The 27,796-nt window shown below is 41.0% G+C and overlaps 1 protein-coding gene across 1 annotated transcript in view; it reads right to left on the reverse strand.

Moving 5' to 3' along the window:
- Nucleotides 1-27,796, reverse strand: part of GALK2 (galactokinase 2) — a 138,024-nt gene that overhangs the window by 24,063 nt on the left and 86,165 nt on the right. The window contains exons 6-8 of the mRNA XM_008143127.3: nucleotides 23,143-23,241; nucleotides 21,581-21,733; nucleotides 7,745-7,955 (exon numbers count right to left, since the gene is read on the reverse strand). Of these exons, the coding sequence (XP_008141349.1) occupies nucleotides 7,745-7,955; nucleotides 21,581-21,733; nucleotides 23,143-23,241 (463 nt within the window). The remainder of the gene's footprint in view (nucleotides 1-7,744; nucleotides 7,956-21,580; nucleotides 21,734-23,142; nucleotides 23,242-27,796) is intronic.

The following is a 27,796-nucleotide window of genomic DNA, read 5'->3' on the forward strand; positions in this document are numbered from 1 at the left end:
TTGTTGTCATTACTATTATTATTTGGCAATAACCTAGAAAAATATTAGAGCCAAGTAAAGTCAAAATTCGATTATTATCTCCCTTTCTTGGTGCAGGATTACTAAGGCCAGTTAAAAAAAGCAATGGCAGAAAGGGCATTGGATTAAATCAGAAGATTAAGATTTGGGATCTAGCTCTAGCACCTCCTATCTCTGTAGTCTTGTAACTACATGTAACTACAAACTCTCTGACCTCAGTTTCCTCATCTGTGAAGAGGATAACCATGTGCCCTGGGGTTATTGTGAGATTGAAATCAGGTGATATGGGTGAAAAGTAATATGTAAGCCATAAAGTAAATACTTTTTTTGTGCTGGGTTTTTTTTGGGGGGCGGGGGGAGAGGAGTTACTCTAGGTGTACCCCTCCTAAAGAGCAGTCTATGTCAGTGCCCAGTGCTTGCTCTAAAGCCATGCTTATCACTCATGAATTTGGAGGTCACAGAATCCAAATAAATTAGTCAGCCACTGGCCAGCACTTTGCCAACATATGGTCACAGACAAAGTTGGTACTCCAAGCAATGAGATTTGTCTCCAGCTCAGCCCAGTGCATCTAAGCAGCAGGACCACCCCGACATGGAGCACAAGCTGGGCCTCCCAAAAAGAATTATCCTAATAAATTCCCCCTTTCTTGCCTGGCCAGTGTGGCTCAGTGATTGAGCACTGACTCGTGAACCAGGAGGTCATGGTTTGATTCCCAGTTAGGGCATATGCCTGGGTTGCAGGCTCAATCCCCAGTAGGGGGAGTGCAGGAGGCAGCCTATTGATGATTTTGTCTCATCATTGTTGTTTCTCTGTCTCTCTCCCTCACCCTCTCTGAAATCAATAAAACATATTTATTTTAAAATTTTCCACTTTCATAAACTGGCACCCAAAGTACCTGACCTATTTTCTACCTCAGTTTCCATTTAGTTCCTCATGGGCTTCTTTGTTTATCCTCCAGTGTGTGTTCTTAACTTATTTCCTGTGCTAGATACACATGCCCATCTCTCCTGGCTCTGACCACAGCTTCTTTTCCTCTTAGGTCACACCTCTCCCAAATCAGCATGGCCCCTGAGCCTCTAGAAACCCAGACTTTGTACTACAGCCTTAGATAATTTCTACCTGTGGGCAAGACCTGACACATAATCCTTAAATTATTCCTAGCCAGTTCCCAGTGGTAGAGCGTGGCCATCCTAAACAAAGGATTTGAGGATTTTACTTTGTGTATGTATGTGTGTTTAATTTCAATGGCCTTTAAGCATTTCTAAATCTAATTATTATAAATTTGGAAAGAGAAAATAATAATTGTGTATGGGCCTTTGAAAGTCTGGATGGTTTAGCAGAGGCTGAAAGCCACAATTTGATTATAAACATCTCTCCCTACACTGTCATCTCAAGGTCAATATCTCCCAACTCACACTCATATCCAGGTAAAGAAGGAAAGCAATTTGGGCATTAAGGGAACATCAAATACCACATACCTTTGATAAAGGCATGGATTTCCATCATCAGAATATTAGTTCATGTCAAAACTAAGTATATGTCATCTTTGCCTCCATTCATACAATCTAAGTACGTATAGTGCCACATTCAATAAGAATCACATCTTCCAGAGCATTAAGAGAAACATTTTCTTAATGTCTTAGACCAACCAAAGCACAAACTCAGAAGGAACAAGGCAAAGATATAAAAGGATTTTAATCCCTAAAGTTAAAAATGAGTGCCAAGAGAATTCAGCTGGAAATTTGACTGAGGTTAGATGGCTGGATCCAGAGAGTAAATCAAGTGACATTAATCTAGGATAATCTAAAATCCCACACATTAATTTATGTTCATAGGTTTTTAAAATTTATTCATTCCAAAAGCAAAAGGGGTAACCTTTTGAGAAATATAAACTGGATTCATTCATTCAACATAGATATATTGAATGTAAACAAAACAAAAGTAAATTATAGAAAGTGATGCAAGTGAGCCAGTAGGGAAGTTGTTCTAGAGAAAGAGGTAAGATTTAGTATGCATCATTTTTTACAAAAACTATGTAATCATTGTCTTCAGGGGGAAAACTTAAATCTACACTAATAAAAGAGAAAGATGCAAATTGACCATCACTTCACGACACCCACCAGCCAATCAGGAGTGAGTATGCAAATTAACCCGACAAAGCTGGCAGGTTAATTTGCCTATGCAGGCACCAGGTGGCCGGGGGCGGGGTGGCTGCTTGTGCATGCGCCGGCACCAAGCGGCCTGGGTCCCGGGGACGGGCGTCCTCGGGACCCAGACCGCTCTGATCCTGTAGGCCCGCACGTAGGCATCGAGCAGCTGGGGGCAGGGCGGGAACGCAACAGCCTGCGTGCCAGAGACAAGCATCCTCGGGAACCAGGCTGCTCTGAGCCTGGAGGCCCGCGCGTAGGCTCAGAGCAGCCGGTGTCCCAGAATACCCCCAGCCACTCCGGGCTTATGCTCGCAGGCACCGAGCAGCCAGGGGCGGGGCAGTAACATCTCCAGGACCCAGGCGCTCCGAGCCTGCGCGCGCAAGCAGCCAGGGGTGGGGCAGAAATGTCCCCCGCAGCAAGCGAGCAGACAGTAGGGCCCTGCTTGCCCATGGCCGTGGCAGCAAGGGGCAAGCAGTCCCCTGCAGGGCCCGCACAGAGAGCAGACACCAGAACCCTGCTTGCCCCTGTGGCGGTGAGCCAGAGAGCATACAACAGTGCCCTACTTGCCCCTGGCCTCGGCGGTGAAGGGAAAGCAGGCCCCCACAGAGAGCAGACACCGGGGCCTGCGGTGGCGTCAAGCAGGCAGTTCCGCAGAGTGCAGAGAACCACGGGGAGCAGGCCTAAGCCGTCAGTAGGACATCCCCTGAAGGCTCCCAGATTGGAGAGGGTGCAGGTTGGGCTGAGGGACCCACCTCCCTCTTGCATGAATTTCGTGCACCGAGCCCCTAGTATATACATAAAGAGCTATGCATGTACTAGGTATACCAGTAAATAATGGCAGATTTTGTAATCAAAGAAAATACGATAATTTCGAGAGAAACATCAAAAGTGCTTTATTCTAAGTAATGTTCATCGCTAGCTACACATTTCCCCCATCTTTCAGGTAAATTGTGGATACTGTCCCAATAGAACTTTTCTTGTTTTGAGGCAAACCATTCAGAGACCACATTTTCCACTTCTTCGTACGTTTTGAAGTGCTGCTCAGAAAGTGCGTGTGCCATCGATCTGAACAAGTGGTAATCTGAAGGAGCAAGATCTGGTGAATACAGCAGGTGGGTTAATACTTCCCAGGCAAGATCTTTTAACGTGTCTTTAACTGGTTTTGAAGTGTGTGATGGTGCATCATCATGAAGCAAAATTACTTTGCCCTGTCTTCTGGCACATTCTGGTTGTTTCACGATCAAAGCGTGGTTCAAATAGATTATTTGTTGTCGGTAGCAATCAGTATTAACGGTTTCAACTGGTTTTAGAAGCTCATAATACATCACACTTCCTGATCACACCAAACGCAGAGCATTTGTCTCTTTTCCGAAGCCATTTGGCCTTGCAGTCAATGTTGATGGTTGACTTGGATCAACCCATGATTTTGTGCATTTGGGATTCTCAAAATAAGAGAATTGCCAGTCACAATTCAATGCAAAAAAGACTTTCTTTTGTGCCACTGAAGCAACATTTTACTGATGACTTTTTGGTTTTCCATTTGTCTTTCATTCAATTGATGTGGCACCCATTTTCCTTCCTTTAAAATCTTTCCCATTGCTTATAAACAATCGGAAATTGTTTGCTGAGCAACGTTTTAATCTTTCTGCAAGTTGTTGAGTTTGTCACGCATCTTCACCAATAATGCTTGTAATGGTTGGTCTTCAAACTTTTTCGGTTGACCTGGGCGTTCTTTGTCTTTCACATCGAAATCATCACTTTTAAAGCATTTAAACCAGAGTACACAAGTATCTTAAGATGAAACATGATCACCATAAGCTTCCCGAAGAATACGATAACTTTCAGCAGCACTTTTCTTCAAAATAAAGTAATGAATTAAAACTTCCCGTAAATGTTCTATTTTGGGCACAAAATTCGACATTTTTAAGCGTAAAAATATCTATGATGTTAACACCTTCAGAAAATTTGATATATGATATTTTGAAGCTTGCTGTCAATAAAACAAAATAGCATACATATCAAGTCGCATATATATCAACATATGTGTAACTCCATCTATTGAAAAAAACCCACATTATTAACTGGTACACCTAGTACTATGATTAGCAACGTGTCCTTTGTGTTTTCCAAGGTTTTCTGGGAAATTAACTTATTAAAAACATGCTAAATAGAAAGAGAAGAGGCTATGGATTAAGAAGAACAAATAAAAGATTAAAGTTATATTGAGCTTTTAAGATAGGCAGAAACTATATTTCAGAAAAGAGGGAAATTCCACCCAGAAAAGGGCAATGGTTTTTAGGATTAAAGGCCCAGAGGAAAGACCAAGATGTAATAAGTAAATGGAATGGTTCAGCCAAGACACCATGGTCCATGTGGGCAAGCATGCACTCAAAAGAGAGTCAGGACAGAACAAAGTTAAGGCCAAATCAGAAAAATACTTAACTCCCATTTAAGGAGTTTAGGCAATGAGGTAATGGTGAGGCTCTACAGCAGCGGTTCTCAACCTGTGGGTCACAACCCACAGGTTGAGAACCGCTAGCAGGGTCACCTAAGACCATCGGAAAACACAGATATTTACATTACAATTCATAACAGTAGCAAAATTACAGTTATGAAGTAGCAACGAAAATAATGTTATGGTTGGGGGTCACCACAACATGAGGAACTGTATTAAAGGGTCGCAGCATTAGAAAGGTTGAGAACCACTGCTCTAAAGGTTTTTTAACTAAGAAGTAACACCATGAAAAGACTGCTTTAAGAAAATCATTTGACAGTGAATATCCTCAATGTCTATTAAGGCTTTCTTGCCTCTTTACCAAAAACTCCCAAATCTAATTATATGGTTGGGGTTTTCACATGTTCTACATCTTTATTTAGATGCCTTGCCATATCACCAAACAGATATATGCATTCATCATGTCCCCAAGATCATTTCTCATACTATAATTCCCTGCCTTTCTCAGCATCCATATCTTGGCCTTCTTTACCTTCTGTTCCTTTTTTTTTTTTTTTGGCCTTCTTTACCTTCTGTTCCTTTTTTTCCCCCCCTTTCCTCCTTCCCTTCCTTCCTAGACACAGGCAATCTTTAATTCCAACTGAACACTCCTTTCTAGTCTTGAGAATCTACCTGTTATAATATCCACCAACAAACCCTTTTTCAGGCTGTTGTGTGATGGAAAATAGAATACTAGTCCCTTAACTGACATCCCTTTAAACAGTATTTTTGCATCTAACTCATACTACACACAATACCTCTTGGCACATTTTCAAATACTCCACTCCTCGTGTCTCTGTGTCTTTACTCAGGCTCTACTCTCTGCCTGGAATGGCCTCTCCGCCTGGGAAGTCTATAACTTTGAGATCCGCTCAAATTTAAGCCACGTTTTCCAGACATGCAGTCATTCTTTCCTCCAGACTCCAAGACTCTTGACAAAGACCTTCACTGCAGTGCGGGTTGTTTACTGTGATGGCTGTGTGGCACTCTCCCCTCTTAGACACTAGGTCACTATAAGGTCGAGATCGCGTACTACTTATCATTGTATCCCAGCATCTAGCATAGTTCAGCCCAATGAAGTCAATATACAAATTGGCTAATGTCTTCAATCAAAGAATAAAGGTTATTTCCCTGGAAACTCTCCCTATCCAATATCCTACCCAACTTCTTCACTGTGACCTCCTGGTTCATTGGCTGACACTCAACTACTGAGCCACACCAGCCAGGTGCATCACGTATATTATTTTTAAGAAACACTCAACTAGCTGTAGCTCTCTGGACATGTAATCCTCTCTCACTCCTCCCTGCCTCTGCACCTGCTCTTTTGTCTGCCTGGAAGTCTTTCAGACTGCTTGTCTACATTGGAAACTCCTATTTATTCTCTAACTTTTGTCGAATTGCTATCTCCTTAGTAAAGCCAGCTCTGACTTCTGTCTTTTCTGGCCTCTTGAGACCCAGTGTACCTCCACCACAGTAATCATTACTCTATGCTGGATCAGCTTTTTCTTTATCAGTTTCTATCACTACTTTGTAAACTCCTTAAGAATGGTGCCCTGTTGTTTTTACCTCTGTGTTCTCAAGCTCAGCCTCAGGACCTAGCAGTGGTGGAGGAGGAGAGGGAAGCAGAAATAACAAAGAAAGCTAACATTTATGAACACCCCCATTACCAAGCATTGTTCTTAACACATTAAACAGATTACTCCTTTAAGGGAGGTATTCCTGTTATGCCTACTTCATGTAAAACTAAGGTAACAGTCACACATCTAAGTGAGTGAAGAAGCCCAAGATCCTAATCCAGGCAGACTGGTTTTGGTTCACTGCCTTTCTGGCGTGGAGGCCCTCTATCACAACTACTCAACAGTTTAGTTGCAGTGCAAAAGCAGCCAGGACCAATTATGGCTGTGTTCCTGCAAAAGTTTATTTTATATAAACAGGTGGCAAGTCTGATTAAACCTATAGGCCAGCTTTCTCATCCCAGTTCTAGAGACTCAGTAAATGTTCATCAAACTAAACTGGATCTAACAGTGTTGGAAACCAGAACCTTCTCCCAGTCCTCAAATGATTCCCTTATCTGATCCTAAAGCTGTCACTAGTTGCAGCCTTTCATTACTTGACAGGCACTGCAGGCACTCAATAACCAATTGCAGAACTGAACTGAATGGAATGGAAATGGGGTGCTGAGGCTGATCATTGTGCTAAGTGCCCACCCTCACAACTCTACCTCAAGAAACCACTGGAGCCCTGGCCTGTGTGGCTCAGTGGATTGTCCCATACACCAGAAGATGGCGGGTTCAATGCCCGGTCAGAGCGCATGTGGGAAGCAACCTATTGATGTTTCTCTCTTACATTGATGTTTCCTCTCTCTCTCTCTCTCTCTCTCTCTCTCTTCCTCCCTCCCTTCCTCTTTCTTTCCTTCCTTTTCTCTCTCTGAGATTTTTTTTTTTAAAGAATCTTACCTAGATGTCCCTGCCCCCAGCATTGACTCCCCACAAATAAACAACCTTTACTTCTAAGAAGAAAAGACACTCCAAGGCTCCATCCTATATCTCCAACCTTACCTGGTCTTCTCAGTATCTGATGTTATCAGTATAAAAACAAAATTACTTGAAAGCAGCATGCAAATAGAAGGAGCTTCCATACTAAAGTGGGCCACAAGTCTCAACCTAAGCAGTGAAGACCTCCTGGTGCTCCCGAGTGTTGTTCCACAGCAATTATGAGCACTGTTCAGACTTAAACCTTTTTATATAAGTAGTATAATAATCAGAAAAGTAGGTAGGGGTAAAAAAGATGAAAAAAGAGACACTTATGGAATTATGAACTTCTGGAGGGCAGGGACAATGTATGATTCACCTTTGCTTCACCAGAATACCTGGCATGCAGCAGACCAGGAAATGTCTGTTGATGAGTGAAAAAATGAATTTAATGAAGCCAAGAATCTAGGGAATTAGTTTGCCAAAACACACCCATTCTCCAAATCCCTCAAGCACGCTTCAAAATCAGTGAGATCCTTGCGGAAATTGTAAACTTTCCAGCTGTGAATGGGGGAACAACCCATGTTCTTACTTTCTCCAGCACACTCACCATCCTGAGTGTTTGGACTCAGGATCTGGGTCTGAAGTTGCTGCAGGCTGATTCCCAGACACCTGCAGACCTCCTCGGGGCTATAGGGTTCAGGGTGAAGAGCATCCTCTATAATCAACAGCATTTCTTCCAGACTGACCCCCAGGTTGGTCTGCACCTCCTCCAGCCGCAGCACTTTATCCCATTGCAAGCTTTTGTACTTAGCCAGGAGCTGCAAGTTGAAACCAAGATAATGGTCAGTTTTCATTGCAGAAATTAATATGTACTATTTTAATTACCCAGATTCAACTTAAAGCTGTTTTTGTTTTATTTTGTTTTTTCCATTCAACCTATCCACATTTCCCACCATTGCTAGGTTCAGATGTTTGGAATTAAACATGCTTGTGTGACACTCATAGGGTAGTTAAGTATTTTTCTTTAAAAAAATAAAAACTAATCTTCTGTTGATCCTTTTGCCTGTCACCACTTTCCCTCAGGGCTATTTCTTTGAATAATTTTGTTCTTTCATCCCTATTCAGTTCATCTCAAATATACCACTCTCTATAAAGTCTACCAAAAAAACTGGTCAAATCTCACGTGACGTGGGTCCTGAGGTGGACACTGTATGCCCAATTTCATTAGAGCACTTCCTGTTTACTACATGCCTCTTTGAAATGGCTAATGAATTTAAGTATCTGGGCGTTTGGAATAAAGTCCCAGATTTTAAATGAAAACCTCATTGGTGACCTTATGAAAAACCATTTCATTAGGTTGCTGGTAGTAGCAGAGCTGCATGTTTCTCCATCCTCAAGAAAGGAGTTTGGCTTCCAGTTGTGTCCTGAGGCACCCCCTCAGTCTGTTGGAGGGGGTTAAGTACAAACCAAACCTTTGTAACCAGGTCTACAGACCGGAACCCCAATCCAGAATATGTTTCCCTCATTTTCCCAAAACCACTGGCTGAGCCCTTCAGGCAGGTGACAACCAAAACAGTGTGAAAATAGCTCCATCCTGAGGTCTATAAAATTCAGTCCCTGGGTTTGAGGAGGGCAGGTGCAGACAGCACAACAGCAAAAAGAGGCTAGTTGAAGAAAGGGAAGTTAGTCTGCAAGGAAATGTGCATCTGATTTACTCTTCTATTATGCTGATGATTTGATTTTTTTCTTTTCTACAGGAAGCAGAGTTTACCAAAAGATCACTGTACTCTCCTTAGGGCTACTCACTTCTGAAGACTGTTAATAACTTAAGTTCTTATATTTGTTAATCCTCTTTTAAACCTCTGGCTCATACATTTGAAATGAGTTCATGATTTTAGGCAGAACTAGGAAAAGAGGCAAAAGAATTATGTTTTTCTGTTCATATATTTCACAGAACCTGGTGCCGTTTTTAAAGCAAAGACACAAACTAAAACCTTTCTTCTGACCTTGTTTGCCTAGCACATTTTGTTAGTGTATTAGAAGTGTTGGATTTGATACCTCTACAGATTGACCCATTCATTCATTTAATTAATTCATTCATGGTCTATGTTTCAAAAATAAAATTTCAGAAAACTTATAAAGACTTACATAATGCAAAAGAGAAACATACAATGTATATATTTTATACAGAAAAAGAGCTGAAGTCGATGATCTCCTAGAATGATGCTTTCTTACAGATACAGATCCAAATCCAACTGAGATAAACAATTCAGCTAATATGGTGCTACATGATTTAAAATATGCTTTTTTGCTTCCTTCAATCTTTGGCAGCTCTGTGAGATAGGTATTGTTACTCTATTTAAGAAATGAGAGTGACTTGCCCAAAGAAACATTTGGAAATTAAACCCAGGTCCGATTGATGCCATTATAATAACCTGGTTTATTTAACAAAAAGGAGAGAAGAGGGAGGCCAGATAGTATAGGCATGCCATTTATACAGCTTTGCCAAAAAGCTGCATTTAACATTCTCCGCTTCTATTCCCTGCTGATGGATGGGGGAAGGGACTAGACAAAGGCAGTTGAGACGCATGCCCAATAAGGTCTGGGTACTTACCTGTCTGCAAATCATATGTGGGAACAAATTAGTGGCCAGGATGGAGTGACCACTGCAAGTGAGTGAAACCTGAATATTTAAACTTCCAAACCACAGAAGTCCTCTCTCTCTCTCTCTCTCTCTCTCTCTCTCTCTCTCTCTCTCTCTCTCCTCTCCCTCCCTCCCTTCCTCCCTCCCTCTGTTTCTCAGGACTCCTGCTGCAAGGGGATGCTCTCCCCTGTACCCACATGGCACACATGGACTGATGGACTGTAATCTGGCCTGAATACTAAACCACACTGGCTGCAACATGGAACGAAAACTCTGGACACAGGCCTTGTTTCTGGTTCTGCTAAACTCCCAGCTGCCCCTCTTTCAGGACTGGCTTGGGAGAAATGGGACATTATAACCTGAGGAATATAACTCCATGCAAATAAAATCTTCTTCCACATCCCATCCTCCCATGCATATCTTAGAAAATTCATTTTCTATAGATATCACAAGGATCATTCCCACCCATATTGGGGAAATCTGGCCCATTAATTCCTCCTGCATCATTATAACTGTTTCTTGCTTCCCCAAGGCAACATTCTCAATGAGGTCTGGCTGATATTTATGTTGTGCTACTCATGAATTTAAATCACCACTCCAGTCTTAGAAATGGTTTTTGAAAAATAAACTAAGATTGGTGTTAGAAGTAAACATTCTAGTGATTTAAAAACACTTTAATAAATGGATTCCTTCCAAGAAGAAGATGGCGACAAAGATAAAGAAGAAGGAAGGGGAAGGAGGGGAGGTGGTCAAGAGGAGGAGGAGAAATATCAAAGAATGGCCCCCAAGTAATGAGAGTGGGCTCTTCCTAAGAACCTTTCAGTCAACAATGATCTCCAAGTTCCCATCCCTTGCCTCCCCTTGAACAAGTCACACTGCCTCAGGCACTACATCTCAGGAAATTGGCCCAAAGATGTGTAGGGAGAAGTCTGCTGCCTACAAGTTGTTGTCAAAGGCAGACTCCCTATGTGCCTTTCTACCACAGTCAGAAGCACTAACATACAGAGGTCCACATTCACTCCAACTGTTTGCCTTTGGGTTCACTTAGCCCTCAGCTGGAGGGTCCACAGCCAATTTCATTTAAGAATGAAATCTACCACATGCCCTCAAATCTACTACATGCCTGCACAGCCATGAGCCACTGAGTATGTGTACTACATTGCAGAGCAAAATAGAAAAGTCGCTTAAGCCCTTTGAAATTTGGTTCAGGAAACAGAAAGATGACTTGCAGATGAGGGCAGAGGGTGGGTAAGATCGCTGCTGCTCAAAGACAGAACTTCATGAAGGAATTTGCCACTTATGGCTTGGGTGACTGGCCTACTTCAGAACATTTGCGAAGCAGGTCTATGAGTCAGGGCTATGGGTCATTTTGTCACAAGTTCCTCACTCAGCAGGAGGATGGGAAGAGAAGAAAAAGCAGTTCTTTGTCAACATTCACCATTTTGTTTTCACCACTGCAAATATTAAGTGCTCATATGACATACCACTTCCAATAGGTTCCTGAGCCTGTTCTGAGCTCTGAGGACAAGAAAGCAGGTGAGTGCTTTGTCCACAGTCCTGGGTGGAGGCAGATAAACAGTACTGGGACCCTGTTTTAAGTTGGTTTCTCTTGGAAGAAGACCCGAGACAAGAATTTGAGGGGTCAGTGATAACAAGAAGTGCTGGTAGAGAAATGGAAAGTAAGACAGGAAGAGAAGCTAATGTGAGGTACACTGATGTAGTCAGGTGAGGTAAGGCCTATTGGACTTGTATGTATAAACCTGAGATGTGTCCTACCCATGGGCAAAAAAGCTGAGATATTTACCCACTAACTCTCACCCATCATTGATTGAGGGCTGCTTCCAAAGGGAATTGCCTCACTAGCACTACCAGGTTGTCTGGGTGCAAACTAGACACTTTCCTGCAATTAGAAGATAAAACCCTCAGTCTGAGCGTCACTGAGACTTCCAGGAAGAGAGTACAGTAGGAGAGAGCTAAGATATGGGCCCTAATTCAAAAGCCTGTCTGTCAGATCCACCCCTCTTTGACTTTTTCATTGCATTTAGCAGTATTAGCAAATCAATGGGAAAAGTACCAACTCAGCTCCTCACCAGGTCAGCAAAGGATAAAAATTCTAATCCCTTTCTGAGTTACTTCTATAAACAAGAACTCATTTAACAAGTTGTTTTTCACACAACAAAAGTAGCTGTGTTGTTGTTTCTGGTTATACAAATCACACATTTTTATTAAACTGCAAAGAACACACAATTCAAAGTAAAAAATAACAACAAAACCCTAAAATAAATCATCTGTAATCACCCAATGAGATAACCACCAACTGCCGTTTTAATAACCATCCTATTATACAATTCTTTATGCATGCTTCATACATACCTCCAAACATATAATTTGAAATAAATGGGATCATACATGGCAATTTGTATTGTGCATACTTTTTCTTGGCTCATCTTCCCCTCATCTCCTTCCAACTGCATAGAACTGGCCCCCCAGTGACTTCCATGTCCATGTTCCACTCATAAACATCATTCACCACATTGAACTCCCCAATGTTAGTCATCCCTACTGTCCATGTTCTCTATGTTAGTTTGCAGGCCACAGAATCAATCTGAAGAAATCTACATAACTGTGCATAATGGATCTCCTCACTGCACCCTCAGCACAGCATAGCTGTGGCATTCAAGCATCATGCTCATTCACGCGTAAAGGGGCACAATGGAAAGAGGAGGGACAAAGACAGACCTGGACTCATGTACTTACTAAAATTCCCAGGTAAAGTGGGACACTTAATGGCTACTTCACAAACTACTGTGAAGATTAAATAGGATAAGAAAAACAGAAAAACTTGAAAATGGCAGCAGAGTAGGTAGATTTTCCTCACACCTCCTCCCTGAACCAAACTGGAAATAAAACTAAATTAGAGAACAATTACCCTAAATTAACAACTGAAAATTATCTGAAGAGGAGACTTTTAACAAAGAAGGAGAAGGAAGAGGAGGAGGAGGAGGAGGAGGAAAAAAGGAGAGAAAGGAGGGGGAGGAGGAGAAAAAAATAGAAGAACATAGCTTTAAAAAAATGGCAATATATAGGTGCCTAACAATAATCATTTTAAATGTAAATGTCTTAAATGCTCCAATCAAAAGATATAAGGTAGCTCAATGGATAAGACCCATGTATATGCTGTCTTCAAGATCCCCACCTCAGAATGAAAGATACACATAGACTAAAAGTAAAATGATGGAAAAGAATATTTCATGCAAATGAAAAGGAAAGCTAAGGTAGTATTATTTATATCTGACCAAATAGACTTTAAAACATAGGCTATAGTAAGAAATAAAGAAGGACGCTATGTAATGATAAAGGAAGCAATCCAACAAGAAGATATAACCCCTGTAAACATTTATGCACTCAACATAGGAGCACCTAAATATATGATGGACATAAAGGATGGCTGACACTAATATAGTCAGAGTGGGGAATTTTCAAGTCCCATTGACATCAATGGATAGATCTTCCAATCAGAAAATCAACAAGGAGATGGCGGCCTTCAATGACACACTAGATCAGATGGATTTCATTGATACCTTCAGAGCATTTCAACCCAAAGCTGCAAAATATACATTATCTTGAAGTGCACATTAGACATTTTCTAGGATTGACTGCATGTTAGGACACAAAACAAGTCTCAATAAATTTAAGAACATTTAAATAAAGCATCTTCTCTAACCATAATAGAATGAAACTAGAAATCAATCACAAGAAAAAAAAAAACAACTAAAAAACACACAAAGACATGGAGGCTAAAAAACACTGTACTAAACAATGAATGGGTTAACAACAAGATCAAGAAAGAAATCAAAAGATGATTTAAACAAATAAAAATGAGAACACAACAACCCAAAATCTATGGGACATGACAGCAAAGTAGTCTTAAAAGGGAAATTCATAGCATTACAAACCTGTAACAAGAAAATTCTCAAATAAACAATCTAACTTTACACTTACAGGAACTAGAAAACAAACAGCAAACAAAGCCCAAAGTGAGTAGAAGAAAAAAATAATAAAGATCAGAGCAGAAATGAAGAAAACAGAGTCTAAAAAAACAATACAAAAGATCAATGAAACCAAGAGCTGGTTCATTGAAAAACTGAACAAGACTAACAAACCTTTAATCAGACTTAGTAAGAAAAAAAGAGAGAGGACTCAAATAAAATAAGAAATGAAAGAGAAGTAATAACTCACAAAGAAGAAATACAAAGGATTGTAAGGAAATATTCAGAACAAATATATACCAACAAATTAGAAAACTGAATGAAATAAAGAAATTCCTAGAATCATACAACCATCCAAAACTGAATCAGGAAGAATTAGAAAATGTGAGTATAAAAATTACAACCAATGAAATTGAAGCAGTAATTTAAAAAAAAAACTCCCAACAAACAGAAGTCCTGGACTGGATGTCTTTACAGGTGAACTTTACCAAACATTAAAAGGCGAACTAAAAAAAAAAAAAAAGGCGAACTGACACCTATCCTTCTCACACTATTCCCTAAAATTCAAGAGCAGGGAAGACTTCTAAAATCATTCTATGAGGCCGAAACCGGTTTGGCTCAATGGATAGAGCATTGGTCTGCGGACTGAAGGGTCCCAGGTTCGATTCCGGTCAAGGGCATGTACATTGGCTGTGGGCACATTCCTGGTAGGGGGTGTGCAGGAGGCAGCTGGTCGATGATTCTCTCTCATCGATGTTTCTAGCTCTCTATCCCTCTCCCTTCCTCTCTGTAAAAAATCAATAAAATAAAAAAAAATAAAAATAAAAAAACAAAATCATTCTATGAGGCTAGCGTTATCCTGATTCCAAAACCAGATAAAAGCACTAAAAAGAAAGAAAATTATGGGCCAGTATCCCTGATGAACATAGATGCTGCAATCCTCAACAAGATATTAGGAACCTGGACCCAGCAATAAATAGAAAGATCTTATACAATGCTCACGTGTGATTTATTCTGGGGAGGCAAGGTTGGTACAATATCTGCATATCAATAAATGTAATATGCCACATAAACAAAATGAAGGATAAAAACCACATGATCATATTAATAGATTCAGAAAAGACATTTGATAAAAACCAGCACCCATTTATGGTAAAAAAAAAAAAAAAAAAAAAAAAAAAAACTCTTAGCAAAGTGAGAATAGAGGAAACATACCTCAATATAATAAAGGCCATGTATGACAAACCCACAGCCAACATCATACTCAATGGGGAAAAAAACAAAGCCCAAAGTGAGTAGGAGAAAAACATAATAAAGATCAGAGCAGAAATGGAGAAAACAGAGTCTAAAAAACAATACAAAAGATCAATGAAACCAAGAACTGTGTTTCCTTTAAGAATGGGAACCAGAAAGAGATGTCTGTTCTCTCTACCCTTATTCAACACTAGAGGCCCAGTGCACAACAATTGTGCACTTGGGGGAGGGGATCCCTTAGTCCAGCCTGTGCCCTCTAAGCCAGCAGGCGGACATCCCTGAGGTGTCCTTAGCGCTGCCACAGAGGCAGGAGAGGCTCCCGCCACTGCCACTGCACTCGCCAGCCATGAGCCCAGCTTCTGGATGAGTAGCACTCCCCCTGTGGGAACACACTGACCACCACAGGGCAGTTCCCGTGTTGAGCATCTGCCCCCTGGTGGTCAGTGAGCATCATAGCAACCAATCATTCTGCCTTTTGATCAATTTGCATATTAGCTTTTTATTATATAGGATAGTACTGGAAGTCCACAGCAATCAGAGGGAAAAAAGGCGTCCAAATAAGATTTCACCAAAAACACTACTAGAACTGATAAATGAATTCAGTAAAGTAGCAGGATACAAAATAAATATTGAGAAATCAGTTGCATTTTTATACACTTACTAGAGAGGCCCACTGGCCTGTGGGATCTGGCCAAAACCAGCAGTCCGACATCCCCCAAGGGATGTAGTATTGTGTGAAGCAGGCCAAGGAGGAACCCTGGCCTGGGCTGGGCGCCCTGCCGCTCCTGCTCATCCCAGCCCCACTATACCTGTAGCTCGGTAGTGCTGCCACGGAGGCAGGAGAGGCTTGCGCCCCTACAGCTGCACTCGCCAGCCTTGAGCCCAGTGTCTGGCGCCCGTCAGTCAGCTGAGCAGCGCTCCTGCTGTGGGAGCACAATGACCACCCGGGGGCAGCTCCTGCGTTGAGCATCTTCCTCCTGATGGTCAGTGTGCATCATAGTGACCAAAGGGTCGACTGGTCGCTTACGGTTTTATATATATAGATGAATCGGTGACTTCTGGCACTCAGCATTATCTACCTTCTTCACATTCCCTATTTATTGGCTTCTGTAACAGTGAATTTTCCTGGTATCCCTCTCCCCTCTCTGGTCCCAATACCATCTTCATCCATGACTAAGTTTTCTCATTATTTAACTGAAGCTGCCTCCAAAGTTCAGCCCCTGGCCTTCTGATCTGATCTTGCCACGCTCTCTCCCTCAGCAATCTGAACTAAGCTCTTGGTTTCAACTATTATCTCAAAATAAATATATCGAAAGGCTCTAGCCCTAGCCGAGAGATACACCCCAAGCTCAAATTTCTAGCCACTCATAAGAAAATTCCATGAGGAAATTTCATATCCTTCCACTTTCCAGTCACCTCCATCCTATCTTCTCCAAACCTATCAGTGGCAGCCCTATGCTTTCCATCCATCATCTCAGCTTAAGATGGCAGCCTTATTGACTCAACACTTTGCCTTCACTCCTGTGCATCTGCAGGCAATGAATGTTACTAAGCACCTACTACTTTGCAGGTCCTGGACAGACAGCAGTGAATAAGGCACTCATGGCTCCTGACCTCACAGAGCTCAGTCTACCCAAGGAGACAGATGTTTAACAATTACACAGTGAAGAATTTAATCCAATTGTGATAAGCTGCTATAATAGAAAAATACAGAATGTGGTCAGAGCATATAAAAGGTCATTTAACACAATGGAAGTGGGGAGGGTGGTCAGGGGATACTGCCTCTAAACAATGGTGTTTATGCCAAAAGGAAGACAGACACCCAATCAGAGAGCCTTTTTATTCCATCCTCACTGACACTTTAAGACCCACTTCTCTTCAACCAAGGCAAAGACCCTGCTGCCAGACTAATATTTCTAAAATACCTTGCTAACGACATCAGTGGCTCCCGCTGCTCCCAGGACCAAGCTTGTGTGACCCTTAGCACAGTACTGAAGGCTCTGCCACAACGTGGTTCCACTACACGCATCCACCCTGTTCCCCAAAGTGTGCATCCTCTGCCCTACATCCTGGACTCGCCATTCTAGGAAAACTCCACACTAGAGTCTTAGCAGAGTGTGCTCGACTGAATCAACAGTCTCAGTGAAACCGGCCACATTCTTGGGTATTAGGTTTTTTCTCACTCAAATTCAAGGAAACTGCCAAAGCCCTGAAAATATTATGCCCATTTCTCCTCATTCTTTCACCAGACAGAGAATAAGTTCCATATTGACCACTAAGTGGCAGGAGCTAAAAAACTGGGTATGTGGTGGCCCCTGACCAAACAGGCTCTGTAAAGAATCATGTTGTGAATTTCCCTTAAAGTGTCAAAGGACCACATGAAACTCTCTCCTCCATTGCTTCACATGTTGCCACAAGGATTACAGGGTATGCAAAAAGCAATAGTAAAATTTCTCTTCCCTTTTTTATTTCCCATAATATTTATTATTGGCATCACACATTTTACCCCTCAATATAATTAAGGGATACTCTCTTTTTTATAGACATAAAACATTTCTGGAAAATTTTTAAGCCACTGAATACATGTAAAATATGAAAAACTCTGTGCTCATTAAAGATTTCTGGCCACTTTGTTAATTTAAGAACATGAAAATGTGCTTCACATAAAAGTATCATTTACGCAAGTAATAATTATAAATCTCTATTGAGTTTGCTTTGAAATGTTTTTAATTTTAGTTCAATGGCTCTACATGACTCTGATTTTTAATGAATCTACATCAATTAGTTTTTGGAAGCTGCTGGAAAGAGAGACGGGGGAAGGAGAGAGAGAGAGAGAGAAAGGAATCTTAAGAACAGAAGACAGAGACCAAAGGGATGGTTACCAGAAAGGAGGGGTTAAAGGATGGATGAAAAGGGTGGGGGGGAATATGCTCAATAACATTGTGGTAAGTTTGCACAGTGACAGATGATTACTAGAATTAGTTGGGTAAGCACATTATAAAATATAAAAATGTCAAATCACTATATTTATTATACACCTGAGACTAAAGTAACTAATATAATATTGTATATTAACTAAACTTAAATAAATTTTTAAAAATAGTAGAAACTATCAATATTAAAGTAAAACAAAGAAAACTCATGTTTATTGATTTAGTACTTCCCTGTACTAAGATACAAAAGGTACTCATTTTCAAAATAGAGGTTTAGAGAGACAGGAGGAGAAAAATATCAATCAGTACAATTTTGGCATGTAGAGCTTTATCTAATCAGTCTCATTTTCAAAATTATCCTGATTAATAATTTCTCCACTGACACCTCATTTTATTGTCTGAAAACAAAAAGTTTGTGCAGACTAAAACAAGCTTCTTTACCTTTTTAACATGAGATTTTATTTCCTGATTCAATGAGACCATTTCCAAACAAAAATTATATTCACTCACATGTTACTGAAAATGAAAAAATGGAACCATATTGTAAGGACAATATGTTTAGCAGAATTCTAGCTCATATTCGTAGGCAAAAACATAATCTTAACATCAATAGCTGTGTGTGTAGCCCATATCAGCAATTTTATCTTAGATTTCCCCTTGGATTCTAGTGATCTGCAGCAACATGATTTAGAAAACATTCTCCATCTTAATAAAGTCACTTTCCTTTCTTCCATATTTTAAAAAAGAGAAAAATTCAGAGTATTTAAAACAATGTTTATCTATACTAACTGTGAGGAATATGTGGCAAAAAATAAAAATCAGATGCCAATTTTGCTGACCAGAGTCCCTTTAAAACACGTATGGAGTTGTGCAGTCACACTCAGAAGGCATCCTCCAGAACAGGTGGTTCTACAGGGAAGTAAGGTTTTCAGCTGCTGCTTTCAAAAGAGATGTGCTTTTTGTAGCTAACTCCAAAAAGACATTCTTCCCCTCCTGACAACTTTCACTACAGAGATTCAGTCTCAAAATTTTATTCCTCACTTCCTTGTTGAATCTTTGGAAGAGAGTAGTCACAATATGAATCCATTTCACATGTCTCATCTCTGTTTTAGGTCACGTATGGATCTTGTAGAGGATATATAATTTCGTGATAAACTCTGAAAACAATGTTGTGTATGTCTGAGGTCTCCTCAGGAAGGCAACACTTACTCATCGACCTCAAAATTAGAAATCAACAAGAATAAGCACTCAAACAAATAACACACTAGTTTCTTCCATCTCCTGAAAGAGGAAGCTTGTCCTAAACAACAAAAAAGGCCACTAACACTAAAGCCTTGATATTGAAGTTTTCCATACTACTTCATCTCATATATATACTGATTAAATATTATACATCTCTCATATTGAAACATTAGTTTTTTATATAATTTTTAGAAATTATCTGAATGAGTAAATTCCAAATTTTTAAAATGTAAATAATGATTTTAAAAAATGTTTAACCCCAAAACTTTCCAGGAAAAAAAAAAAATGCTCTTATTTTTTCTGGTTCATCATATCTCTACTCTCCTCATCCTCACAACTTTAGGGGGTGGGAGTAAAGGTGAAGGGGTAAGTCAATTAAAAGGGGGAACTGTAGTTCCCCTATACATTTCCATAGTAGTTAGCCCAGTGCTGGGCATACAATATGCACTTGTAAAAAAGTGTAAAATTGAGCAAAATAAACATGACAGGGCAGGCACACAGGCAGTAGTCACTCATTTATTTAACAAACTAGAGGCCTGGTGCATGAATTCATGCACCAGTGGGGTCCCTCAGCCTGGCCTGCAGGATCGGGCCGAAACCAGCTCTCCGATATCCCCCAAGGGGTCCCAGATTGTGAGAGGGCGCAGGCCAGGCAGAGGGACCCCACCAGTGCACCATCAGGGCTGGAGAGGAACGTGGGAGGTTGGCCAGCGAGGGAAGGACTGCGGGAGGGCTCCAGGGCATGTCCGGCCTGTCTCGCTCAGTCTTGATTGGCCAGACCCTAGCAGCAAGCTAACCTACCGGTCGGAGAGTCTGCTCCCTGGTGGTCAGTGCATGTCATAGCGAGCGGTTGAGTGGCCTTAGCATATCATTAGAATATTACGCTTTGATTGGTTGAATGGCCGACTGGACGACCAGACACTTAGCATATAGGCTTTTATTATATAGGATGTTTACCCTGTGCCTACTTTAGCCTAAGCACTATGCTAGGCATTAGGGATATAAGATGGACACAGTCTTATTTTTCAGGTAAAATCAAGTCAGAAAAAGGAGACAAACATTAAACAGTTGTGACAGTATTGTTACTGAGATGTCAAATTCAAAAGAAGCCCTACCTTAGTCTGGGAATAAGGAAGTCAAGGAAGGCTTCCCTGAGGGACAAAGAGGGCTGGAGGAGGAGTGTTCTGGGCATGTGCAAAGTCGCTCAGGCTTAGAGTGCAATGGAGTAGGGGTGCTGAGAGAGGAAGAAGATGAGGTACACAGGCCTTGAATCCTGCAGGGCGCTCCAGGTGGTGATGAGGACTTGATTTTATTCCAATGAAATGCAAAGCTTTGAAAGGTGCTAAGCCGGGGAATTACCTGATCAGATTTAAATTTCTAAACCATCATTCTAACTGCTGTTTGAAGAATGATTAGGAGAAAGCACAGTGGAGCTCCTGACCCAGATTCCACTACCCAGCTCCCAGCCTCAGTTCTCTTCACTTTTTAGTCATATCATGAGCTTTGCTGGATCCTCCATAACATTTCATTTGTGTCACTTTTTGGAGCACCTGGTTATATACCACCTGATCACATACTAATCATCTCCTATTTATCTTTTTCTCTCTTTTTTTTTTCAATTGCAGTTGGCATTCAGTATTATTTTATGTTCATTTCAGGTGTACAGCATAGTGGTTAGAAATTTATATAATTTACAAAGGGATTTTTTATCCTCATAACTTTAACTCTTTACTCTCTCTAGTCTTATGTTCTGGATCCTTTTGTTAATCAACAAATATTCAATGAATATTTCGTAAGTAGATTTAAGGCTGGACTGGCAAGGGTCTTCTAAAACGTGGAACAACGAACTAGCAGGACTCCCTTATGGTTTGTGTTTCCCCAGTAGACATGTAGAAGTATTCTGGGCACAGGAAGGGTTGCACCAAGCCTATATTTTTAGAGTAACCAGTGATGGCCCAATACAAAATGGTACATGTAAGAGGACCAAGGATTGAAGCTGCCATCACTTTTGTTCTGGAAACAAAATCAGCTATGGTCACTTCCCATCAATCACCTCCAACTAGCTTTCTCCACACAAAAACGGAATCCATGGCCTGTGCTTCACATACATAAGCTGTCCTCTTTTCCCCAGTCCCACTCTAAAAGACTCAACTGTGAAGTTCATATATTTCTCAATAGCTAGAGGTTGCAGGGCACACCTATAGGTTTATTTATCTCCTGAGTTTGAAAGATTGCTCTAAACCCATTGTCCTTGAGTTAGAATGTTGCTGCAGTCAGAATGTTTCCCTAATTTTAGGTAAAGAGACAAAGTAACAGGGAACAAAGAGAAAAAGAACCAGAGAAAGCTTACTTTAAGTGTCAATAGTTTGCCAAGTTCATACCTTTGCAGCCAGCCGACACTCCATCACCCTGATGTTGAAATGGGAGGTGGCTGCCTTATTCATTTCCACACAACTGTTGGCAATCACAAACACTGCTCCACTGGGGAGTTTCACATCAGTTGCCCTCAGAGGGCTAAATTCTATCAACTTGGCCTATTGGAAGAAAATTTCAGAAAATGTTTAACCATTTATGCACTTATTTATCTTAGTAAATTTTTTTCCTAAAAATGCATTTACCATTCAAGAATTATTTGTTGACTTCCAGTTACTGTACTAGGCATTAAAGTTACAACAGTGAACAAGACAGACACTGTCCCTGCCCTCATAGAGCTTACAACCTAGTGGGAAAGGCAGTCAAGTAGACAAGTACATTTCCAGATTGTGATACAATGGTAGTAAAGGGCAGGGTGCTGTACAGACACATACTTAAAACACCTGATCAGATATAGCCTAGTGTGGGCTCCCTTGAAAAAAAAAAAGGAAAATCTAAAATGAGTCTTAGAGGATGAGCAAGAATAGGACAGGCAGAGGGTGTCTTTGCCCAAATAGGATGTCAAGGTGAGGGAAAAGCATAAGCAAGTTCAGAGGTGGGAAAACACCATGAGGTGTTAATAGAGCTTTGGGAATTGAAAGGGTAGATAGGAGGGGTAAAGCAGGGGTCAGATTGTAAAGTGCTTTGCAATCCCAAAGAATTGGTACTTTGTTCAGATCTACATCTAACTTACATTAACATCAGGACTCGTGCCATCATGTCTGCTTGTCAGGTCTCATCCAAAACACCCAGAGTATTTTCTTAGCATTAAATCAAATTTCCTCATGCCTCATGTCTTTGGCTTAGGGGAATCAATAACAAATATTCTTAATAAGAAAAAATCCAGGTATTCTGGGAAAATAGCCAAGCCTGTAGGAATCTGATGAAAAACTAAGAAAATATTTTAAAGAAATGTCTGCTTCTACTTTGGAAATGGGCACTTTATGACCAACAACCCAAAACTTCTACTCTGCCTAAGGGAGTTGATAGCCAAGGGGAAGTGGTATCTAGCTAAGGAATTCATTCCTGGCTTACTGTCAACATTCTTTTCCCCACCACTGAAACCCCAAAAATGTTGACAGAGAAAAATGATACCAAAGAGTAAATTATAAAAAGAGGGGTTGTGAATATATGTGGTAAGAAAACTAACATTTGGGTTTAAAACCAACAAGAGATTAGGAAATGCCATGAGATGAAGTGATTTAGGACAAGAGAGGGAAAAGAGGTCTCAACAACTAGGGAATTGAGAAATCATCCTAACAATGAATTAGGAGGAAGAAAAAAAAAACTAAACACAAGAGAAAAACAGACTTGAGGGGTGATTCTGGAAGCTTAAGGGAAAGGTGATCAACATAAAACAGAATAGGTGAACTGGTGGTAGCCCTGAATCACAAAGGAGAGGAGAAAACCATGCTATGATAGAGTCTACTAGAATAGACTGCCAAAATCGAGCATGCTAGGGATCTCATAACCTTCCTCTCTGTGTGAACTTTCCCTAGATGATATTTCCAAATAGCTCAATGCCACCTACAGTTCCTTCTTCTGCAAGAAATGATATGGACTGGTCCATCCCTCCTCCTTCGGTGCCAATATACCGCTCACTCTTGGCACAGATTTCTGCAAGTTCCACCTGGAAAAATAAAAATTGATTTGCATCATGAGTACAATCATAATCTATTTCTCATTCGTTGCTTTTTAAAATTTTTAATTTATTTCCAAGAGACAGGAATGGAGAGGGGGAGGGAGAAACATCAATGAGAGAGAAACACTGATTGGCTGCCTCCTGCACAGCCCCTACTGGGGATTGAGCCCACAACCCCAGATATGTGCCCTGACCAGGAATCAAACCGGCAACCTCTCAATCAATTGAGCCGCACCAGCCAGGGCATATCATTCATTTCTTATTATAGACATGACAGAGAGGTTTGAATTCCAGGGCCAACTGTGAGCAATTGATAGTAGTTGCCAGGAGCACTGTGTTAACACAAACTCCAAGACTACCATTGAGCTCAATAGGAAAACATACCAAGATAGATTATGCCTGCTATGGGATGGAATGAGATAATGACTATGCGTGCCATGTATTTACTACCCTTAAAAGACTCCACAGGGCAAGCACTTTCTCCCATCTTTCTATTTGTTCCATCCCTCTCTAGACTGGTATCATCAAAAATCTCATATCGGCACTGATTCATTTCTGCCTCAGTGCCCTTTGTTTCCTGACAATGAACTATTCCACAGTCTCCCCACAGCCAAAGTGAGGTCATCTGACTTTATTTCCCAATCCAAATTAATTCTGTCTCTGTGGCATTTCCATTAAACGTTAAGAATCAGAATTAGCGTCATTTCACCAAACACGTCTTCAACCATGATGAAGAGGCCCAAAATATGAACACATTTCTAATCCAACCTTAAAATATCAAAATATCTGTTTAAGAATCTTCAATGGCTTCCTATTGATTAAGTTTAAACTCCTTAACCTGGCATTTCAAAGTCTTCCTAAAATATACAGCCAATGTGTATACTAGTTATATGTACCACTCTTTTTCCAGTTAGATTTGTCTCCTTGACCATTTCACACATTATATCTTTCTCGCATATAAATCTTACTGCCATTCAATATCCTGTACTTGGCTATCTACTATAGGCAAGTCACTGGGCTGGCACTCAAATCTGCCTCCATCGGAGTATTCCTCAAATATTGTTCCCACTATGGCATCTCTTTCTCTAAACTCCTACAATGCTTACAGTGAATACACCTACTTACTCACCCTACTATTCTATATTTATTCATTTTCTCTTTCTTCTAAGAATTGATTCAGGCCCTGTTTCTCACCTGTTTTGCTGGAAGATCCTTTTAGAGTGGTCATTCTGAAACATTGCTATGATCATCTCTGGCCTGCTTGGTTGCCGATGCCTTCATGCTCAGACTTCTCAGCACGGTACACAAGGTCTTCAATGACTTATCCCTTGCTCATTTCTCCAGCCCGCTCTCCCACCACTAAACCCGTAAACCCTAAGCTGAGGCCATCAGGAATACTGAGCAAATGCTGTTCTTCATCATCACCAAGTTCTCTCATGTCTCAGTGACTTTTAAAATGTGATTTTCTGTCATCCTCGCTCAGTATTCCTCTGTCCAGCATCCCCCACTAGTCATCAGGATCAACTCAAGCACCACCCAAATGCACACACACCACATAATCTCTCTTCTGCACCCTGTATAAACCTTATTCTCATTTATCAAACCAGCTTTAAGTGTGGGTGTTCTTGTCTCTTGATCCACCAGTCTATGAGCCCATGCAGTGCCCAGATCAGAACCCACTTAACTACATGACTGGATCAAATAGTGTTTATTATTGTTCTTTAATCATGTTAGGTTTCAATCACATCAGTTTGCCCAAAAACACTGTCAGTCCTGTAAGAGACAAATAAAGAAGGTGTTTCTTTTGTATCCCCTACTTCACACAATGCTGAGCACATGGTAATTCAGTATCTACATGCTGCTTTTGCTTTCTGAGAAAGCTGCCCAAACACCACTTGACAGTTTCTGTGTTATATTCCTTGTTGGTCATGTGGATTCACTAACATTAACTCTGCCTCATGAAACAAGGTAAATTTGGGATTTTGACATAATGGGCATTACATGTGGCCAGCTGAATACAGAGCCTCTCTATATAGGCACATTAAACATAAATTAATAATCAAAAGGTTAAAACACTTGGATTTTAAAATGTAAAGAAACAACCCCAGTGAAGAAGTTTGTACAGCATTCAATGAGGAATGACCAGACCCGGGTTCCCACCTAAGAGTGACCCTGGACCAGTGTGAAAAGTCATCACCACACAACCACAATGACAGCCACGCTTACATACTCTTTATCTCTTTTGTGAGCATTATCTTCTTGAGCCTCCAAACAACCCTCTGCTTATCCTCATTATACAGATGAGGACAATGGAACTTGGAAATATAACAGAAAATGGAGGAGCTAGCAATTGAGCCCCATCTGCCTGACTCCGAAGCCGGTATTCTTTTCACACTGGACTTCAATTACTTTTCCCCAACAAATGAGATGATATCACCTTTTTTTCCATAAGTATTCTCCCTCTTAAGAGGAAAAAAAGCTAAAGCATTAAGAAGTAACATATTCTCACTGTGTTTTTTTAATTTCTTTATGTATGGCAATAACTGAATACTTTAATAGAAATAGGAGGTTAATTTTTCAGACTATCTATGCAGGAAGAATTCAGAGGGCCCCAAAGTCCCCAACATCTCTGTCAAGTCCCCACCACCTGAAGGGCTGTAGACATCCCTATGCCTTACTACCTCTCATGGTAAATTCTGACAGTCAGAGCTCATGAGTGGACAGACAATCGTCCACGAGTTCTAAGTGTGAGGAAACAAAAGGAAAATACGGAAGTTGGAAAAAGAACAACGACTCGTTTTCCAGTCCCCCCAGAATGCATGAAGAATTCAGCAGTAAATACAGAGAAAAGAAACCAGTACCCAGTGCTTCTAAATCTTGGTTAAAGTCCAAATAGTTGTGTTACCTTAAATACATTGCTTAATTTTTTCAAGTTTCCATTTCTTCATGTACTATCCTATATAATAAAAGCCCAATATGCTAAGTGTCCAGTCATCCAGTCGGCCGTTCAACCAATCAAAGTATAATATGCTAATGATATGCTAAGGCCGCTCAACCTCTCGCTATGATGTGCACTGACCATCAGGGGGCAGATAGTCAACCAGTCGTCCAGTCACTATGATGTGCACTGACCACCAGGAGGCAGACACTCCAACCGGTAGGTTAGCTTGCTGCTGGGGTCCAGCCCTTTGGGACTGAGCGAGATGGGCCAGACATGCCCTGGAGTCCTCCCACAGTCCCTCCCCGGCTGGCCAATCTCCTGCGTCCCTCCCCAGCCCCAACTGTGCACCGGTGGGGTCCCTCTGCCTGGCCTGTACCCTCTCGCAATCCGGGACCCCTCGGGGGATGTCAGCCAGTTTCGGCCCAATCCCACTCAACTTAGGAGCTGCTCCCTGGTGGTCAGTGCACTCCCACAGGGGGAGCACAGCTCAGCCAGAAGCCAGGCTCACGGCTGGCGAATGTAGTGGCAGTGGCGGGAGCTTCCCTAAGCTGGCAGTTGGACATCCCCCGAGGGCTCCCAGACTGCAAGAGGGCGCAGGCTGGGTTGAGGGATCCTCCCCCCGCCCCCCGCCGAGTGCACGAATTTCATGCACCAGGTCTCTAGTTAATAATAATAGTTTTAGCAGGTAAAATTTACTTAGCACTAACTATGAGTCAGTTACTATTCTAATTGTCTTGTGTGAATTATATACTTCTTATAATGATTCTATAAGATAGGTGCCACCTCATTTTACAGATGAGAAAACTGAATGGGTTTATAAGCTGAGACTAGACTAGCAATTCCTAAAGCTCAAATTCAAACTCAAATTGTCTAATTCCAGAGCCCATATTCTTAATCATGCTATATTACCTCCCATCCATAATATACAAAAAAAAACACCCAATGAATTAAATAGAAATACTTCATAAACAATAAAGCACCATACAATTGTTAATTTTATTACTTTTACATAATGAACAAGGAAATCACTTGATTTGCACAAGTGAGTAGCTAAGTCCCCAGCCAAATGTACAAACAGGTATAATTATTCTGGAATACAGGACCATTTTTTTTTGGAGGAGTCAAATTATTATTTTTTCTTTTATAATTTTTTTTAATTTTTCAATTACAGTTGACATACAATGTTATATTAGTTTCAAGTGTACAACACAGTGATTAGACATTTATGTAACTTAAGAAGTAATTACCTCCACAAGCAGGACCATTTTTTAAAGTGTTCAGGGAAAGAGAACTTAAAAGATTCTGATGCCCCTTGGAGAACGAACTCAACCATAGGAAGTAATGGACCTTGAGGCAATGAGGAGAGTGTATGTTCCATTTAAGGCATTTCAGGCTCAATGGGGCAGGGTAGGTCCCTGCTGGCCAAACAGAACATTCTTGTGTATAAACTTCAACTGTAGGCCCACAGGCTGGCTTCCCAAGTGGCCCTAGCCCTTCACCCCTATACTAAAAGCAGAAAGATAAAATCCTAAATGCGTATGAAGTGGAAAGAAACTACAAACAAGTGTGTTGTTTTATCTCAAATTCTTGCATGCTTCTGAC

Source organism: Eptesicus fuscus, chromosome 5 (genome assembly GCF_027574615.1).
Source record: "Eptesicus fuscus isolate TK198812 chromosome 5, DD_ASM_mEF_20220401, whole genome shotgun sequence".
NCBI classification, from domain to species: Eukaryota; Metazoa; Chordata; class Mammalia; order Chiroptera; family Vespertilionidae; genus Eptesicus; species Eptesicus fuscus.